This window comes from Molothrus aeneus, chromosome 11 (genome assembly GCF_037042795.1).
Source record: "Molothrus aeneus isolate 106 chromosome 11, BPBGC_Maene_1.0, whole genome shotgun sequence".
In the NCBI taxonomy this organism is placed as follows: Eukaryota; Metazoa; Chordata; class Aves; order Passeriformes; family Icteridae; genus Molothrus; species Molothrus aeneus.
The window spans coordinates 13,293,395-13,313,583 of NC_089656.1; the positions used below are offsets into that span (position 1 = coordinate 13,293,395).

Consider the following 20,189-nt stretch of genomic DNA (forward strand, 5'->3'; position numbering starts at 1 on the left):
AATAAAATACATACACTTCCAAGGTTAAGAGAGAGCCTCCCAAATTGGATGCGTTAGTTAAAATATGAAATATTATGTTGCTTCACCCAGGCTTACAGTTCAGCTCTGGCATAGTGTTGCAGCAGCTCCATATACCTTTTTTCTTCTTTTTTGGCATCTGCTTTCAGGAAGAGGAAGAAAGGCGGTCTCTTGCTAGAGGCAGATGAGAAAGAGGAAGAAAAGGCCCAGCAGAATGGAGAGGAGCAGAAAGAGGAGGAAGTGGATGATGTAGAGCAAATAGAAAGAAGAAGAGAAGAAGAAGAAAAAAAGAAAGAGGATGCTCTTTGGGCCAGTTTCCTCAGTGATGTAGGACAGAAGCCCAAAGCTGTGGCTGCCACACAAGGGACACAAATCAAGAAGGTGAGGGGGGCCTGGGCCTGCACCCAGGGAGGGTGAGAAGGGCCTGGAGGTTTAGAGCATGCCCCCCCTTGGTTCTGGCTGGTGTCGGGTGTTGGACAGAGCTGGGAAGAGGCTGGGGTTGGCCCTGCCCCCTCTGCTTTGTGAGACTCACATCCCCTGATGGTGCTGATTTCCTTCCAAATGTGGAGGTGGTGCTGCTTTTGGAGCTGTCCTACACAGCCCTGTTGGCTTCCCTTCCTGGTCCTGGATGCCTCCTTTGACACAGGAAGGAAGAGCTTTGGTCTGAGTTGTGCATGGGGGCACAGCTCTCCCTGAGGCTTGTGCCTTTCCTGATGCTTAAAAAAACAAACAAACAAACAAACAGAAGGAGGCTTTGTGTGTGAGTGGGGAAACAAGAGGGGTCTGTGCTGGACTCTCTGTGCCTCCATCCTCGTGGAGGGGGTTTGGAAGGTGCTGCATGTTGCACGTTTGTAGCAAGATTGAATCTGGCTTTCTTGTGTCCTTTGTAAGCCCCATTAAGGTGCTCTCAGTGGGCAGAGGTTTTTCTGGAGAGAGAATTCTGTGTGTGGTAGCTATTAGAAAGGATTTGGTTCTCAGTAAAACCAGGTGCATGTGTTTGCCTGTCAAAACCTTTCAAGCTTTAGGTGGTAGAAGGGAAGAACATACCACAAGTGAGCCTCTGTTGCTAGAATTATCAGTTTGGGCTTTTTAGATGGTCAGCCACTATAAATGTCATTAACAGAAGATAGGAGTTTGCCTGGTGAGTACAGTTCTGACTGTGTGAAGCTTCTTTCCATGACTCTTGGGAGGTCGTGGAGCAAGTGTAGTTTTGTAGTATTTGATTGTAACTTTTGGAAGGAGAGTCCTTTCATCTTAGCCCTCCTGCTTCTCCTTATTACTGACTGAGCAGCTGGGGTGGTTACTTGTAGAGTCAGAGGGAAGAAGAGAAGTGAACATTTTCTTCTAAGCACTTCTACTTTTATGGGCAGGTTGCTAAAATGTGAGATACTTTTGAAAGTTCCTCCATAGCCTGGAATAATTCATGGAGACATGCAGTTCCTCTGTTCTCTTTGTGAACTTCTTGGGCTTGCATGGCCTTCTGGAAGATCTCTGTGGTGTGTGGTTGTTTTAGACCAAGAATTTGGGGTTTGTTTTGGTAACTTAGAGTGGTTAACGTTTTTTATGTATCCTTTTAGCAGCTGTAGCTGTGACTGAGTAAATTAAGAGGCACTGCTGACAAATTGCTTCATAAAGATTTTTCCTTCTCAAATCAAAGAGATGTTATTGACAAGTAGGGAGATCAGTTTTTTCTGCTGATGAGTTTTCTTATTCTCTATTCTAGAGTAAAAATAAATGTTCTTTAGTGGAATTCACCTTGGCAGCTTTTCTGCTTGGTGGTGCTTAGTTTGAGAGAACCAAATCTCCAAGCTTTTGCTTTCTGGACCACTGCAATGTATTCTTGCTCCTTCCTACATTTATTACAATTTCACATTTATTTATCACAATTTACATTTATTACAATTTCACTTCTTGTTTTAGTTTGTTTTGATCTTAGAGCTTCAATGACAGCCTGGAACTAAAATGGGGAATTTCATTCTGGTGGAATGAAATTTATTTCTTTCTTTTATCTTGTCTGTGGGTGACTTGCTTTGACCACCACTCTAAACTGCAGTGCTACCCAAGGTCTGTGTTGGGCCCTTGGCCCTTTGGAATAATAATTTGGCTTGGCTCCACAAATATATTGTTTTGCTTTCTCCTTCCTGTATTTTGTAGACTGAAGAAGAGAACAGTGGGAATAAGCCTCAGGAGAAGCCAAAAGATTCAGGAAAAGTGACAATCACCAAAACGTTTGATTTTGCTGGTGAGGAAATCAAGTAAGTTGGCAGATGTGATGTGTCCACTGTGGGCCCAGTGCAAACTGAGTGCTGGGGGCAGGCTGGAGCTGGGCTCTGAGGCACAGTGGGTCTTCTTTACACTGTTGTTTTTTTTTTTTTTTCCTATTATTGTGAGCACATACAGATCTCAGGGAAAATGAGGCCAGGATTTTCCTGCATCAGAGCTGCAGAGTATCCTTATATGCAGACCCCAGTCTTTACTCAACTTCATAACATTCATAAATGTAATTCAAATTCACTTAGGCTTCCCCATCTGGCCAGTGTTTGTAATGGTTGGCAGAGCTCCCAGTTGGTGGCACTGTCCCTGGGAAGGTTGAGACAGGGAAGGAAGCACATCTGGTCCCACAAGGATGAGGGGAACACATTTTATTCCTTCAGCCCAGTCCAGGTTCTATGCTGCAGGCAGGACTATTGGCTGGCACTTTCCTGGTGATCTTCACAATCCACAAAAAAGATTTGCAGGCAGTAAGAGGTGTTTTGCTGAGCAGAATAACAGCTGAGCACTTTAGCCTCTGAAACAGCTGCAGCCAAGGGGATGGGCTGGGTAAAACCCTGCTTTAGGCTGAGTTTGGCTTACAAGAGGCCTCTCAGGCTGTGCTGCAAGAAGGGCCAGGTGTTTTATAAATGTGTAAGACCAGAACTGAGGGGCCTGGCTGAACCCACCTGAAATCTGACTGCCCTGTGAACTGCTAGTTCTTATCATGGGGGATTTTATTTATATGCAGCAGTAACCCTGGTTTTGTCAAAGTGACTTGGCCTGTTTGTTGTGACAGCAGAGGGCAGCAGTTCCCAGCAGTAACACTCACTCTGCCTAAATCTGGAGGAGGAGGAGGCAGAGCTGGGGCCTCTGCTGCTCTTGCTTTTCATGTTAGCACTGCTGCCTGAGCTGTTTGAAAAATCTGAGGAGGGCTGTGAGCCATAGTAGGGACTTTGCTACTTCCCTGGACAAGCCAGAACATAGGAGTACCCCTCATTCACTGATGAACTTAATTCACTTTGTTCACTGTCCTTTGAAACATGGGTTGCTTTATGTGAACAGAAGTTGCTCAGGGATTCTAAGATGCTGGTTTTATGCTTTTGACACCAGTATCTTATCTGTAGTTTCTTAAGAACTGTAACTAAGAAAAAGACATATTTTCCTGCACCAGTGTACAGCTCAGTGCTTACTGATTCCCTTAGGAAGCTGCAGAGGAATCAGTAGAAATTTCTACCAATTTTTGATGAAATAGGCAATAGCTGGAGCCTGGGTGACAATGAGACTGTAATTCTGCAAACACCAAGGCTAATGCATGCTTTGTTTACAGTTGGTTACATGACCAGCAACAGAAGGTTTGCAGTGAGGTCTGGAGCACTGTTTTCTGCTGGTACCAGAGTTACAACAAAATTATGTTCTTGAGCTCTTTGATAACAGAAAAATCCTTCAATGTTTTTTGCCCCCTTGATTTTTGTGATATGCAAAGCTGATTCTTTTATGTTTTTGCTACATCTTGCTTCCTTAAATGGGTTCCACTGTTAGCTGTGGATAGGGTACAAGGTGTGCTTGCTACTCACAGCTGCTGGTACTTTCCCCTAATGGCAGTAGGTGAGGCCCAGAGGGTTTCTCTTTCCTCAGACTAGCAGGAGGCTGTCTTAGCACACCCCCAACGTCTGCAAATGCTCTGAGTACCCAACACTGACTTCCTTGCCTGGGGAAGCAGCTGGCAAATCATTGCTTATAAAAGGCCACCACACGGTAGGGCTGTGTGTGTGTGTGCATTTCTGCACTGAAGGAACTGAAATGAGAGCTGTCTCTGTTGCTTGCCTTTCTAAATGGTTTGAGGCTACTGTTGAGTGTTGCTCTTTTGAAACCTTGAGAAGAATTTAGATCAGTGTTTAAGCAATGAAAGATTCAGGACACAAATTTTCAGTGTCTGCTCACTGAAGCTCTTAACAGAAGATCATTTAGCCCTGATCTCCTGTTGCAGAACAGTTTGTTTTCTCCTGTAAGGTGATGGTATGATTTTTTTCTGGCCTGATTGAAGTAGCAGAAGTGGCTTGAAAGTGATCTCCAGCTACAGGGCTATACTGAAAAAGTAAAGGGGCTTTGTGTTGTCAACTCCCCGTAGGTTGTTGCTGCACTTAATGTCTGTTTTGATGAGTCTGTGCTTGTATCAGTTGCTAGTGCTGAACTTTAGCTTTGGAGTGTTAGGAATTAACAATTACCAAATGAAGATTTTAATTTAGTGGCTTCTAATTTAAGAAAATGCATTATATAATTTTGCCTTGTAAAACTAAAGCTGTTGAATCCTGGAACTAGAAACAAACTGATTGCAGTGCTTTCCAGTTGGGACTTTTTTGTCTGCTTTTCCTGTCTCCCTCATGTTAAATAGATTAGGAGCAGCAGGTGACTGTCACCCAAATGGCTGTAATTGTGGGCAGCAAGAGCAATTTGCAAAGGCAATTCAGCATCTAAATGGAAGTTCAAGACATTTCTCCCTGGCAGAAGAGAATGAAACTCCTTTGAAGCCTCTGGTTTATGAACTTGCCTCACAGTGCAGGACGTGTGTTTGCATTAATAGGGAATTGCATCCCCAGTGCCAGGGAAAAACTGTTGCCATTTGTAATTGCTTGTTTTCTCTTTGGCACTCCAAAAGGATTTGGTCCTTGGCTTTCTTTAAATCTCTGTTGTGCTCAGTGCATAAGAATGGTTTTTCTGTGCTCTTTCCATGAAAGTGAACTTTGTGTCCAGCTGGGGCTGCAGCAGAGTGGAGCTCACATACATGGAGCTGGTCTGGCCCCATGGTGTCAGTGTGGCAGCCTGTGAGGGACGAGCAGAGTCAGGTTATTGATTGCTCTCAAGAACAGATTTTACTTTGAAACATCTTCTCTACCTTAATTTGGCTTGTGGAAGGCAAAACTAAGTTAAAAGAGTAATGGCTTAGGTGCTAATTCAGGAATGGGAGGCCTGTGTTCAGCACCCTGCTTTATTCATATGCTGCAGATTCCAAGTAAAGGATTCCAGACTAGGAGCTTTGTATTTCTTGCACATGGTTTGTTTGTGTGGTTTATAGCCAGCGCTTTACACAGGCTGTTCTTGTGGTGGGAATGCTTTCCTGCTGCTGCAGAGTTGCTGTGCTGTACTGATGGTGCTGTGTTGTGCTGGCAGAGCTGTGCCTTGTGCTGCTTCAGTGCCTTGGCTGCTTCCCCATGTGCATGAACCAAGTAGCCAAAGCAAAGCTGTGAATGGGGAGGTGTTCCTGTCACAGCTCCTTTCTCACAAGGATAGGTGGGGTCCACGCTGAGCTGCTGCATTGCATGGGCCAAATCAAAGTAGGAGGGGCCAGTGCCAAACTCAGTGTCACACTGAGTGTGTGACTTGCTGCTGGGTTTAAGGAATACTTTAAGTTTCTGTAGTTCTGTAGAAAGAGGTGGGCAAACTCCTTGTCAAAACAGTGTATTGAGCTGTTCTATGTGAGACATGAACTCCCATCTCTGATAAGGGCTCCCTGTCATTGACTTGTGTAGGAGACCACATTTGTGACTTGGAATAGCCTCTGGGTTGCTGCTTTTACAGTGTGACCACTGTGCTCTGAGGAAACAAGCTGTGCTGCTACATGTGCTGAGCAGAGTTGAGTGGCAGCTTTATTCTGGGCTAGGGAGCATGATGGTTCACAGTGCAGTTATTACATCTTAAAAGTGCTAAAGAAGTACCTAAGGTATCAGATTTATAACCAAATAGTTATAAGCTTAAATTATTGTAGTAATTCCTGAGGTTTTTACTGGCTGAATTTGGTACTTCATCTGCCACAGCTGAAGGATGGGTTGAAAAAGAACCTGATTATCATCTGTTACTGTTTGTAAGTGGCTATCATCTAGGATGTACCTGGACAAAACCTCATTGCTCATTCTGTGTTGCTGCTTCACAGGTTTTCAGCCTATGTCAAGGATTCAGGAAAGATTTATTCAGAGGAGATTGTTTACAAGTTGAAATTTAAGGACCTTTATCTGCACCTTAAGTTGAAGGCTTTAGTGACAAAGTTCATGACTTTTGAGCAGAAGAAGCAAAGTTGAAGGGAGGTGGCTGAGCAGGTTCTTTTTTTGGTGCCCTGTGAAGTCAGTGAGGTTTACCTTAGGCCTGATTGAGTGAGATGGTGAGGCCTGAGCCCAGTCTGAGGTGTTTTCTGGGCTGCTGAGCTCTTCACCTTGGTGAGCTCCTCAGCAGAGTTGTGCAGACCTGGTGAAGGACTGATTATTCCTTTGCACCAAGAAGTGCTGACCTCAGAGTGGAGGTGAGGAGATAATTCAGTTCTCTGCAGCTGTACAGTGCTGCTGCTTTGGGATTTCTTTATGCTGCCTCTCCTTACTGGAATATTGATTTCCTGTTATTAATTTTAAGCTCACCTGTGTGCTTTTTGGATGTTATGTCCTAGACCACTCACTGTTTTAACTCTGGATCTGCTGTCCTCTTCCAGAGCTTCAACCACTTAATCCCAGACCCCTTTTAGGAGAAAGCAGGTGGAAAGGGCTGCAGGAGAAACAGATCAGACACCTGAGAACAGTCTGAGCTTTCCACAGTCCTTGCTCAGGCTCTGATTCCTTATCAGTGGCTGTGATGTCCTCTGTGCTCCTTACATGGCTACTAAGACAACCAAATGTGACAAAGTTGGCAAACAAAGGGTGTGTTAACCAAGCAGTTTGGGAGTCTGTCACTTATTTTGTTGCTTTGAAGACAGATAAGGTGGCTCTCTGAGCAATAGCAGCTGCTTCTGCTTTTTCCTGGAAAGCAAGAAGAGTGGAAGGAAAATCCTGATGCTGATGATGTATTTCAAGGGGAATGGGTAAAAAGAGCAGAGAATTGCCTCCCACAAGTCTCAAGATTTAGAGCTGGCACAGAGGGTAATTTTTAAAACATGTAATTGTCCATCTGTGTTCTAGCTCTGTGCTCTCAGCATGACCCAGTCAGACCTGTCAGGTTAACAGAGCCTGTGACACCATTAACCCTCTCCTTACCTTGTGATGCTTTTCAGGGATCTCAGTGGATGAATCAATGCAAGGGCTTGGCAGCATGCTCACACTTCTTGCTGGGTGTAAATCTTGGTCATTTGTTGTGTGCTCATGGGGTTTTGAGCAATGCTGAGTGAGGCACAGTAGCTTTTGAAATCAGGAGAAAGACCAAGAGTTTGGGTGGGCATCTCTTGATGTTGTAGGTGCTGTGGTGCACATCTGATCAAGGTTGATGTGCTTGATGTCTTCCATGTGTGCTTTTTCAAAAAAGCTTTTGCTGTATTGCTTATACCTGTGAGTGAGAAGGCAGGTGAGCATTACCAGAATCTGTATCTTGAAGCCTGATATTTGGAAAGCCCTGCCTTTTCTCCAGGGGGAGAGCAAATGATACACAGCTTCCACCAGATGAGGTGGTTGGGTGTTGTCAGGCCAGATATGGAAGACAGTGAACTGAGCTAATAGGAGCAGAGGAAGAAACCACTCAAATTTTGATGTGTTTTTTGCAGTGGCTTTGATTGCAGTAGTAAGGAATTGTTAGAAAAAGTAAGACAAATGAATTTAAGTGGCCCTTTGAAAAGCCACTCCTTGAGGACTTCTGTTTTGTGTTGCTGACTGGTGGTGCCAGATGTCAGTAGGGTTTTATCCTCAGTCCTCCTTGGCTAAGGTGTTCTAGAGAAATGTGTTCTAGCCACTTTCTGGTGGCATACCCCTTTCTGAAGGAAGCTTGCATGGTGCAAAAACCTTGGCTTTTTAGATTTTCCCAGAAATTTAATCTGAATTGTATAAGCATGGGGATGATGCTGTGGAACCATAAGACAAATCAGACTGACCAAAGTTACCTGGAACATGAATGTGACCACTGTTTAGAGGTGGCAGACTAAAAAGTGGGTGGTTGCTTTTCTAGCACCAAAATGCTGATCTTGGCATAGTGGAGTGTAGGCAGTGCCTGTTTCTGCCCTTATGCTGTTGTTTTTCTTAGAGGTCAAAGCATGCCTCAGCTACCCACAGTTTATATTGGCTTTTTCCAATTTAAAAAACAACTATTGATTTTTTTTTTTTTTTTGGAAGCCATTAAGTGAAAATACGTTGCCTTTCAAGAATGACAGGGTCTCAGGGGCTGGTTTTGATAACCTTTCCTCTGTGTGCATCCATTCCCTGATGCTTCAGAATTTCCCTGGGGAATACTAACATTGTACAATGATGATTGGCACAATGGTGGCCCAGGGATGAGGTCAGAAAGTGTGAGCAGGAGCTATGCTGTGTGCTGGTTCACTTGTGAGCCATTTGCCTTTCTCAAAGGCAGCTGCAGAAATTGTAACTTCATAAACATCAAACCTAGCCAGGACTCTAAGCCACAACACTTGCTTCTAAAATAAATCGTGTTACGGTTTGCTTAATGTGCTTGGGAAAGGGGAATGGGCTAATGAACAGTGTCTAATCAGGATTTTCTCATTAGTAGATGTGCAGATGAGGCTTCTGCTCAGAGGGGCTGTGACTTGCAAAGTGTTGCTTAATAGCCCTGCACTCACCAGCACGCTGACCCCTGTTGTCTTCCTTTATCTCAACATGCTTTTGAGGCTCCCAAGGTGACTGAGCAGATGCCCACCTGAAAGTCGTCTTTGCTTCTAATGTGGCTTGCTTCTTTCAAGGAAATAATTTATCCATGCTGCTTTCATTTGTGTGGTTTTGCTGGTAATCGGTGTGATGAAAAAGGAGGCTCAGCTGGGATCTCCAGAGGTAGGAGGAGTCTCAAAGCATCTCCAAAATGATGGATTGACCTCCAGATTAACTTGGCCATTTCTGAGTCTTTCAAACCTGGGGTGTCTGGGTGCTGCATTGGCTTTGGGAACTGGATGACAAACTGCATTGTCTCATGTTTGGGTTCTTCACTGTGTGTTCTGCCTGTGTTCTGTGTAAGTCAGTGTGGAAATACTTCAGTAAAAATCACATCCTTTCCCAGAAGATACTGTATCTTTATCTGGCTCTCAGGTAGTTTCCTGGCTTTTAAAAATCTGAAAACAGAAGATGCTTACTGACCTATTCAGGTCTCACAAGAGCTCTTCTGCTATTAGTAAGGGGCTCTTTGGTCCCTCTGTTCATGCCTTCATCTCAGGGGCCTCAGATCCACTCCCAGCATTTTGCTGCTTGGCCTGTTTCCCTTGTTTCCAAGCTGCTGCTCATTCCTGACAGCTCCAGGCTCAGAAAAGGGCTTTTGATCTCTGGTGAGATGCTGGCAGAGCCTGCTTTGTAGGCTTTGGGCCTGGGGTTTCCCCTGCTGGAAAGTGCAGCTTGCAAGATGCATTATTTTTTTCTGTAACTAAGAGATGGTAAAGCAAGAGGGATTCTGTGTTAGCCTGAAGGGGAGGCAGAGCTGTTTGCTGCCATAAAATCTCATTAACACCTTACAAACTGAGCCAAGCTTAGTCTGGCCTTTCTCCCATGGGGATGCCTCTGCTTTGTAGTGTGTGCTGGCTCCTGTTATGATCTGTGTAACCTTTGTGTCCAGTGTTCATAGCTCTAAGTGAATTTGGAACCCCTGGCTCTTAATACCTGTGGTACTCCCATGCTTCAGCAGGAGAGGCATCCATGACACAAGCACTGTGCTGCTTTGGAGGGTGCAGGGATCTGTCTGGCTTTCAGTGGATTTGCAGGTCCTGATTAATGGGGGACTGTCACACTCACACATGCAGCAGCTCATCTGTTTACCTGGATTACTCAGCTCAGAGGTGTGTTCCATAATCTTGATTTAATCCTTTTGAGAGGTACAAATTAAGACACAGGGATGCCTCAAAGATTGACATGCTAATGTGTGGTGGGACTTCGAGGCAGTGTAATGGAGCTGGCTAAGGGAATACTTACCCAGTTAAGCAAGAGGAGACCTGGTACTTGGAGGTGCCAAAACTGGGGTGAATACAGCTCCAGTCAACAAGGTAAAGGGCAGGGCTTGTGCCCTGGCTGCAGTCAGCTTCTCCAGAGAGCCATGTTTGACATGCTCTACCTATTGCAAGCCCCAGTGGGAGTTTGATAACTGGAGTGCTGCTACCCTCTGCATTTAGGGAGCCTCTTGCAGAAGCTGCAAGCAGAAGTCCAAAAAGGGCCTGACAGCTTGGTCAGCATTTCAGGAGGCAGCACTGTCCATCCACTGATGTTTTCTTTGCATCTGTCATGGAGTCTTTGTCATACAGGAGATAATGGAAAATTGGTTGTTTCCTTCAAGGCTTACAAGGTTATGCATTATTGATGTTGAAATACCATTCACCTTTGCTTGCTTTCAGGTGAGTTGGTTTGAGATGCAGCCTGGGCTGACTGCTTGGATAGCAGCACACACCTGCTGTGAGGAGCAGCACCAGGCAGGCAGCTTGGCCCTTGCCTGGCTGCAGGAGAGCTCTCATCACATTTGATTCCTTTTAGAAACCAGCCAACAGCTTCTGTCTAGAAACCAGCCAGCTTCTTCTGCCTATCTAGTCAGCCTAAAAAATTATCAGTTATTCCAGCTTGGTCTTGTCTGTGTTGCTTCAGGGAATAGGCTGAGTGTCCCAGGGAACAGCTTCTCCCACCTGGTTTGAAGAGGAATGCTTTTTTTTTTTTTTCTGAAAGGGGGAAAATGAATGATTTACTTTGAAATTAGAAAAGTGTTGGGGACATACTAATTTTAGCTCTCTGTGCTCTACACCAGGTAATTCAACATAAAATACACACATATGCAGTGTGCAGGCAGATGTGGTCTGGAGGTTCACTTGTGTGAGCATCTAATTCCCTCCTGCAAAGTGCTGAACCTGTGCACTCCAGCATTTCTTGCAGGCTGGAGGATCTGTCTGTGGAAGGCACCTGGGACATTGCAGCTCAAGCACAAAAGTCCACCAAAAAATATTCAGAAAAATTATTCTTCAGCTCAAAATGGATTAATTTTTTTAACAAACGCCTGTAGATGAGTATGACTTTCTCCTTAAGTGATCATTCCAGAAGGCTGAAGGACTATTTATTGAGACTAAACACAGATGGGGAATAATGAAAAAGGGTAATTAGCCTCATTTTTGTCCCACTTGGTCTGTGATTCCCCAGAGCTAACATTAAGATAGTGTGGAAAGTTTTATAACTGTGTCAGGTCTAAACTGGGGCAGGTTTCCCAAGTGAGGAGAGTGTCCTGAGTACTAAAGAGAGCTGGCATTTTCCACAGCTTCCACTCTTGTTCTCCCTTTCTCAGCAGGAAGGTCGGGGAGAGGGTAACTTTGTGCTGCTGTGAGTAAAGATTTTAACTGTATTTTCTGCTCTAAGTCCCCTTATACACAAATACCAACATGTGCTTTCTCAGCCTGATGTGCACCAGGTGTTTTGGTTAGGAGAATGGAGCTGTGTTGAGCCACCTGGGGGTAAATTGGAGGGATTTTGGCACTTGGGATGCATAAAGTTGCTATTACACAGCAGACTACAGATAATTAGCCTGCAAGCCTTCTTGATTTGCCTGTTTATCTTTCCCAGCTTGCCCTTGTCCTGCCTCCATTTCCCCTCTGTGCAAGGATGAAGCTCTGCTGGTGCACCTCTCCAAGGGCTTGCAGGGCACCTTGCAGCTCACTGCTGAGCTGGGCACTTTGCTGGCACACTGCAGCCTTGGCATCCCTCACACAAGCTCTGTTTCTGCCAAGCAGGACTGGATTCAGCTGTGCTGGAGTGGGGCAAGTCCTGGGCTGTGGGTGTTGTGTTGTGCCATGGTGTGATGGATTGGGGCCCTCCTCCCTGGTAGCTCGACCAGGGTGTAGGACCAGGGAGCAGCAGACAAGCTGGTGTGTTAGACTCACTCTGCCACTGAACTAATAATTCAGGTTTAAATTTGGGTTTAATCCCCTTTTGCAGATTAGCTGGAGCTGTCAGCATAATGCTCATTCCAGCATGTATTCTTCCTTCTTTGTAGCAGTTTATGTGGCTAAGGGCACTGCTGGGAGCAGATCAACCACTTGCTCTTAAACTAATCTGCCACATTTCACATCTGTAAGTGCTCTGTGGAACCCCTTTGGGACAGCCTTGACAGCAGGTGTTGTCCTCATGTGGTTTGTGCCCAGCGTACATAACCTGGGGCCTTTTCCATGCACTTAGGTTGCAGCATTCCAGTTGGTAACTGTGAAAGGATGGGTGCTAAGTTCTTCAGTGAAAGGTGGTACTAACACACCCACCACTGGGCACCAAACCAGCAGGCTGGGTAGGTATGGCCATGCCTAAATGTTTGGCTACCACTTGGAGCTTGGTTCAGAGATGAAGGGTCTTAAGAAGAACATCTGTAAGTACTCAGGGCACTCAGTGATCCAGTTTCTAGCATGTTTTCCTTATAATAACTTCTAAATATGGAAGACATTTCTATTTTACAGTTGCACAACACCTTGTACAGTAGCATCATCTGTGCTACCAGGCTCTGGCATGGTCCAAAAAATTAATAACTGTTCTGTGTTTTGGAAGTCTTATTATGCAATTTAATAGCATGGCAGTGTAATGAAATCTCTGTGGCAAAGTGATGAGAGTGAGTGGCTTTGTGTGTGAATTACAGGGGCTGCAAGTGGGCAAGACATTAGCTACTTGTTTTATTGCTGACAATATACTTATTTTCATGTTTAGTCCTGGATTACAATGTGTGAATAGCATCCCAGTAAACAGTCAGGCAAATAGTTATTTATCAAGTATTTAAAAGTGAAAGGTCTTGTAATTTTCCTTAGTAATGACTGTGATTTCTTCCAGCTGAATTAATGACTCCCATTTCTGCCCATGAAGAACAAGAATTGTTTTGGTTTCTACATGGAGAGAGTTATTGTCTCCCATAATAATGCAGATCAGAGGATTTCTTTTTCCTTCCTGGCCTGGGATCTGGGAAAGGTTGAAATGTGCATAACCTGAATTAATACCTTGTAAAGCTCCTTAATACTCTTCCGTCATTCCAGTTGGAGTGGTGCAGGAGTTGCTGCTGGCATCAGCCCAGCAGCAGCCTGCCTCAGAGCAGCTTTTGTTTCACTTTATGAGGCAGTAAGTGGGTCTTGTGATGGAATTGCCTTGAAAGGTCACTTTTAATTACATTTCTGTCACATTCCCCTGTCCCCAGCTGGGCAGTCCTGGTGGAACAGGTTGCATGCAGCTTTGCAGCTGAATTTCTGCAGCAGACAAGTCCAAAAATATATGTTAGAGCAGCTGCTGGCAGGCCAAGGGGAGCAAAGAAAATGGAACTAAGTGTTGTATTTTGTGCCCAGCCATTGTTACTGGTACTCTGAGGTGGAGGAGGGTGTGAGAATTAAAGCACAAATAAACAACAAATAGCAACTTGTCTTGTGCCCCTGGATAGCTGAAGTGTCTGTCATTGAAGGCCTGTGCCACACTCTGCCTGTGCTTTCTGCTTTCTCACCCTTTCTGGGATTGGGCATCTCCTGTTCCAAGAGCTGTGGCTTGTATTGCTGGTCCAGCCAAGAGTGTGCTAACTCTGGGAGTGCAAATCCCTAGAGCTGTTTTTCATTTTAGCCTTGTGCCTTTCTTTTCCTCAGCTGGTAGGAGAGACATCAGTTAGTTCTGTCTCCAGGCTGGAGAGGGCTGAAGATACACAGGAGGTTAAGGCCAAGGGTCCAGTGCTCAGATCTCAGCTCTGCCACTGGCTTTGAAGACTCCCTCCCTGTTGTGCTGCACCTCTTGGATTCCTGCACACCCGAGGTTGCCTGGTGTTTCTCTCTGTGGCTCAGGTGCTCCCTGCATGCCAGGGGTGCACCCTGGATGGCACAGCAGTGCAGGGGTGGACAAGAGGAGAGGGACCCTGCCAGGAGCCAGCACTGCAGAGTGCACAAGAGAGGGTGCTGCTTCTCAGCTTGGCAGGGGTCAGAGCTGGCTGTTTAGATGCTGCATTTGAAAATAAATAGACTGTGTGATTGCATTGATGTGAACTCAGCCTCATGGATGGGGGGGAATTCTGTCTTATTGCTGCATGAAGACACCAAGTTTATCCTGTCAAATGAAATCCATGGATGTAGGGTAACCTTTGGTGTGTGGCTGCTACATGACATGACCACTGCTACCAAGGGCTGTGACTGTGTTTGGGGTGAACTGTGATGATGCTGTGGCAAGGTTTTATTTTCTTCCTGAAGTGCTTTTCTCCTTTTCCTACCCCTTCCCTTACCAATCTGATCAGCCAACACTTCTAAGTATTCCTGGTGTGGGATTGTCTCTATCCACATGACTGCCGTGGTTTGAAAGGCATGTGACAGTGCAGGGGAAGATGGGGTTAATCTCCTCCTGCACTGGCAGAACAAGGCTGAGCAGTTGTACAGCACAGGCATTTATTCTTGTGCCTTTTCACTGCATTTGCAGTCTGTGGAGAAGGAGGAAGGGAGTTTCAGATGCTGATTCACTGTCAGGATGGAGATGGGGATGCACTACTTGTGTGCAAGTGAGATTTCAGGACATCAGTGCCCCCAGGGTTAACAGATAACTCTGTGTCACTTTACCTGATGCCAGCCCAGCAGAAACCTGTCTGGGGCTGCAGCTCCTGGGGTTTCTCCATTACTATTGGCCAGTTCTTTCATGGAAGTTGTGGGGTCAGGTTGGTGGGTAGGAAGCAAACAGTGATTTGCCTGATTTGTAGCCAGGGGAGATCCCATGGCCAGCCAGGCTTTCAGCCTCTCATCAGAAAATGGTGTAGACCAGGGATGAGCCTGCACAGATACAGAGCAGATACAACCAGAGGCCCAGGATGTAAGAGGGTGAGATGGAGATTGTTTCTTCTGTGCTGACTGAGCTGTGGGTTAGGCTGCCTCTGTGCCCATAGAGCTGCAGGGCCCTGGAGAGGCTCACAGGCTTGTGCTCCATGGGAACAAAATTGTTAGCTTGGCAAATCAGGGCAACCTCATTAAGAGCTACTGAGAGCGTGAAAAGCTTGTAGCTGGAGGCAGGTCATGGTAAATGAGGGGGGCTAAAGTAGCTGGGGTTTTCTAACAATTAATTATTGAGTGGTTTTGTAGAGATTCTTTCTCATGTTTATAATTCATTCCCTGCTGTAGATGCCATATTGATTTATAATTTTTTGAAGTTCAATATTTTGCACCCTCAGGGCCTCAAACAAAAATTAACTAGAAAATGAGAGTAAATTTCTACTTTCTGCCTTGTCAGAGCTTTCTCTCCCATTGCCCATCCCCAGAGCCAGTTTCCATGCTCTCCTTTGGGTTGCAGATGTTGCCAAGCCTGTGTGCCTGGGCTGTGAGACATGGGTGGCTGAAGAGCTGCCTCACTGACCAACAAATGAGAAAATCAAGAGCCCAATTAAGAGCCTGGAATTGCCCCCAGTGACCTGAGGAGAGCATTTAGTAGCTGCTAGTGAGACAGGCCTGTTTGAATGAATAAGCATTCCAGTTTGTTGGGAAGAAAAAACATGCCCTCCTCCCCCAGCTCTAATTAGCTACTCTTTTTCTTTTTTCTGCCATGAATGTAGAGGGTTTGTCACGGGAATGAAATCTTAACAAGATGTGTGTTCTTCAGCTTGCAGCTGATGAAGGTGATCTCTGTGCAGGGGATGTGCAGACTCTTGTACCTGCTTTCTGTGTTTCCTCGATGGATCTTTGATTTTACTGTTGAGTACAGCTCTTCCTTACCATCTGGTTTTTCTCTTTTCCTCCAACAGGGTGACTAAAGAAGTAGATTCAAACTCAAAAGAAGCTAAATCTTTTCTGAAGCAGCAAGAGAAACTGCAGGCAGCAGCTCCAGCTTCCTTGCCGACAGTCTCAGGGTGAGTTTGGGATTTCCCTGCCTGGGTATGGGCCCTTAGTGAGAAAGATGGCACTGGAGCCAATAGTGCAGGCTCTGCAGTATTTGTTGGCTGTTTGTTTTTTGCAGTATTTCAGTGGGAGCAAGACTAGGCCTGGAAGGTGTGATGATTTGGGCTGGAGGGAAGCGGGGGAGGCAACCCGTGAGTTCCAGTGACTCACTTCATAGGTTCAGGCTCAAATTTTTTAATCCTCATAAATCATTCATCCTAGTAAGGAAAGAGTGATTTGACTGTCTCAGGCAGGCTGATGAAACTGCAGGTAGCCAAGGAACATTGCTGAGATCGCCTGCAGTTCCTTTGACAGGTGCTTCTCAGGGCTATAAAAAGCCATGTCAGGCTGGGCTGTGGCTTCTTAGAGACTTTGGGTGAGCATTTAAACGAGAGATGTTTTTGCTTCTTTGATGTTCTCTAATATCATTTTGATGTGGATTTGTCACTTTTCTGTTCAAGCTCTAACTCCTAATTCTGAGATTATCATAATGCTTGTCAAAGATACAAGGAGGTCAGGTCCCCTGTGCATCTGAGATGCCAGCCTGGTTCCTGATGAGCTTGGGAAATCACCAGCTTCTTAGGAATGGAGGACATGCTTCTATGTTCAGTGATGATTTTAATTTAAGTCAGTTGCTTGCATTGATATTTGAAAAACATAAGCTGCATATGATTTGATCACACAGGAACAATACCCATCAAATAAATACATTGTCTTTCCTGTCTGCTTAGAGCAATTCTCCAGTGTGAGTTAAGGCTGCCTTTCCCTGAGATGCTGTTATTCAGTTGCTGCAGCTGGATTGTCACTCATTTTTCCAGCTAAGTGTTGCATAGCTTGTACTTAGCTCAGGGTAGTGAAAGCATAGAGTGTGTGTGTGTGTGCATGGCCCTTGACAGCTGCTGTTCTGAGTGAATGAAGGCATAGATGAGCATAGGCTTCATGCTCTTGTTCACACTGCACAAGGGTTTGTCCCTGCAGAGCTCATTAATTGTAACCTAAGTGTTGTGTACAGGGTTTTGTGCTGGAAAACTTGCCTTGTGTTGGGCTGGCATTCTTTGTGCAGTTTTGGTGGCCAGAGTTTGTTCAAGGGCAGCTGTAGCTGGGGCAGCTCCACACTGTGCATGCTGCTGGTGGTCCCATGTCTTCAAACCTGCCTTCCAGTCTGCTGCTCTGAGTGCAGGCAGATTTGGCAGCCCACTGGGAAAGCTCCAGGGGCTGTTCACCTTCCAGTTCAGCAGAGATCCATGTTTCCCCCTGTGCCTTACAGGCGCAGGGGAGAAGCTGGGTGGCCTGTGCAGCCTGGTCATTACCAAGGGGCATGGTTGCTCTTGCTGGAGCTTGGATTGCACAGGAGTAATAGCCACAGCTCAGTTTGAGTTCATGTTACAGATATCTGAAGAATTCACATCAGATATGGAAAAAAGTAGACTAAAAATCAGTATAAGAAATAATTAGTTCAAGGACTTTAACTTTCCTTCAGTGAGATTATTTTGGAAGCAGCTTAATTAGGTCATTGTTCAGCTTGCTGATGTGTGATGTCCTACTGACAGTTGCTTGGCCAGAACATGAGGTGACCTGGCTGTGGAGAAGGGTGGGGAAAAATATCCTGGGCTTCTATGTCTTGCCTTTCTTCAGAGCACCAAAGCCCAGTGCAGCACACCCCAAATGCCTTCCTTTTCACAGCCTCCTGCAGTGCATCCTGGCTTTGTGCAGGGATCCTATGGCAGAGGAACAGCAGTGGTGTTGGGGGCAGTGTGTGGAACAGCCCAGCTCTCTTGAGGCTTTAGCAGGAGGTTCTCTGGGGCAATTTGGCCAGCATGGGCCCTCTGATCTGAGAGTCTTGGACTGGTATCTGAGACTGATCCCTCAGACTGCCAGCAAACATGCTTGCCTTTGGGCTTAGGCAGATGCTTCCAGCTGGGAAGCCAGCCAGGGTATTTTCAGGTGAGAAAATTACTAGCAGGCTTGTGGTATTCCTTAAAGCCAGAGGCAAGCCCCATATGTTAAGCGAATTACAATGGTCGGGTTTTAGACTTGAACCAAGCTATCCAGACCCTGCTGCTCTGGAGCAAAGAGTCACAAGCCTTGGTGACATGCCAGAGCAGTGTTTGGGAACTGACAGAGCCTGGCATAGCCTGACAGTTCTTTGCACCTTTTGTCTACTTAAAATAGAAGTTTTAGGGGAGAGGGTGCATTTTTCCCTTATGCATTATGGGAGAGCCTCAGTCTGTTGCCACAAGGCAGTGAAAAACGTGATTTTGGGATCTTAGCTGTGCCTGTGGACACCCACTGTGCTGTGAGCCATTGTCAGCCCCCAGGAGCTTTGTCAGCTATTAAAAAAAAAAGCCTTGCACTGTGTGCAGGGAATTTGAGCAGCTAATAGTGGCCTCTCCATCTGGCTTTTCTTTCTTCACCTTGCAAGCAGCATGTATTATTTCTGAATGCAGCCAGCCTACCCTGCATTTATTGAATTTCCCTTCTCTAAACAGACAGAAGTAACCCAGAAAAGCAACGGTCACAAAACCAAACATCCGACTCCATGTCTCCGTGTTACAAACCCCTAACTGGTCCAGGGGAGGGGATGTTTGGGGCTGAAAGTGCATTTCCTGAATGTGTTTAACATCCATACCGGATGTGCTATAAAAAGCTAGATTTGTGCTTGTGAGGGACATGGGGGTGGTTGGAGGAGAATAACTTAAACACTTGGCTGTAATTAAAGCCAGGAGTACAAAACAACCCACCCAATTCTCTCAGCAGGCTTTGCTAGAAAGGTCAGAAGCTGTTGGTTCCCAGGGATGTGAGGTTTCCCATCCTTCACATTATTCCCATCGTGTCCCCCTGTGACACGCAAACTAGGCAGTGTTCCGTCAGCAGTGGGTATTGGTTTGTTGCAGAGGTTTGGGGTTGTGATACTCTGTTCCAGTTGTTTCTGTTGTGCTCTTGGGTTCTGTTAGGCTCTTGTTGATTCTATCAGAGGTATCAGATGTGGTGAGGAGACCCACTGATTTCTTCTCACTTGCTGCCGCAATAAATGGGTGGAAGGCTCCCAGCATCCAAAAAAAGCCCTCCACCCACCCAGCTAAGCCTTCTTGTCTGTGTGTTTTAGAGCTCATTTCCTATCATTAACCACTGCTCCAGGACTTTTTGGGGAAAGCAAGAGTAGATCCTGGCTGTAAATGAAATGTATTGACCTGCTGGAGGGATCAGTGGGAATTCCTGGTACTCCAAGAGATTTTTTTTGCCCTCTTCCCAGGCCAGGCAGGACCTGTGAGCAGGGTCCATCATCTCTGAGCTAGCAATCCCGTTTTACAGCAGCATTTCATATTCAGAGGATGTTAAAGCAAATTAAATCCTCCAAGCAGCTTACTGCAAAATGACTCTGAGCACGTACTTGTGAGCCTCAAGAGGGGTTGAGCTGCAGGCTGGGAGAGCCCTGCACAGAGCCAGCCCTGCAGTGGGAGCAGCTGCGCTCTGCCCGTCCGTCCTTGGCGCTTGTCAAAGCACGGTGGCATTGCCCAGGGAACAGTGCTGCTGTGGCAGTCCTGAAAATGGAAAAAATGTAATTGGTGGATCTTACTTGAGATTCTCTTCTAGGCAGCTGTTTCTACACAGCCTGAACAGAAGCCAGGAAGAAAAAGAGAGTTTTTTCACTGGCTTTGTTCTTGCTTTTGCTTATTACCAAAACCATTTGTAATTAAACGTGGACTTGCTCACTCAGCCCAGCTGTTGCTTTTCTGTTTGATCCTGCCTGAAATTACAGTGGTGGATATTTGACCTCCTAGGCCTTTTCATGCCTTGTAGGCTGGTATAAGCACCAGGTACAATTTGCCTTTGAAGCAAGCAGGCACTGCTCCCACAGAGTTCAGGAGGTGCTGTGCTTGCCGACCCCCAGGCTGTGTTGGGACTGCAAGGGTTTGGACCTCAGTACAAGACCCAGCAGGAAGAGGCACTGCAGGACAGCTCTGGCCCTGAGAACACATACTTGCCCTGAACAAAGAAAGCCAGATAAACTCTAGCCTGTTCATGATGGATGCCTTCCTCCCAGAGCCTACAGTAGAGCAGTTCACATGGACTGACTGTTAAATGGTGTGAAAAGCTTCAGACCTTTTCTTTTAGTAGTAATTTACTCTGCTACATGCTAACG

The 20,189-nt window shown here is 45.8% G+C and overlaps 1 protein-coding gene across 1 annotated transcript in view; it reads left to right on the forward strand.

The window, feature by feature from the left end:
• Positions 1 to 20,189, forward strand: part of CFDP1 (craniofacial development protein 1) — a 60,173-nt gene that overhangs the window by 866 nt on the left and 39,118 nt on the right. The window contains exons 3-5 of the mRNA XM_066557682.1: positions 168 to 399; positions 2,173 to 2,273; positions 15,913 to 16,017. Coding sequence (XP_066413779.1) covers positions 168 to 399; positions 2,173 to 2,273; positions 15,913 to 16,017 — 438 coding nt within the window. The remainder of the gene's footprint in view (positions 1 to 167; positions 400 to 2,172; positions 2,274 to 15,912; positions 16,018 to 20,189) is intronic.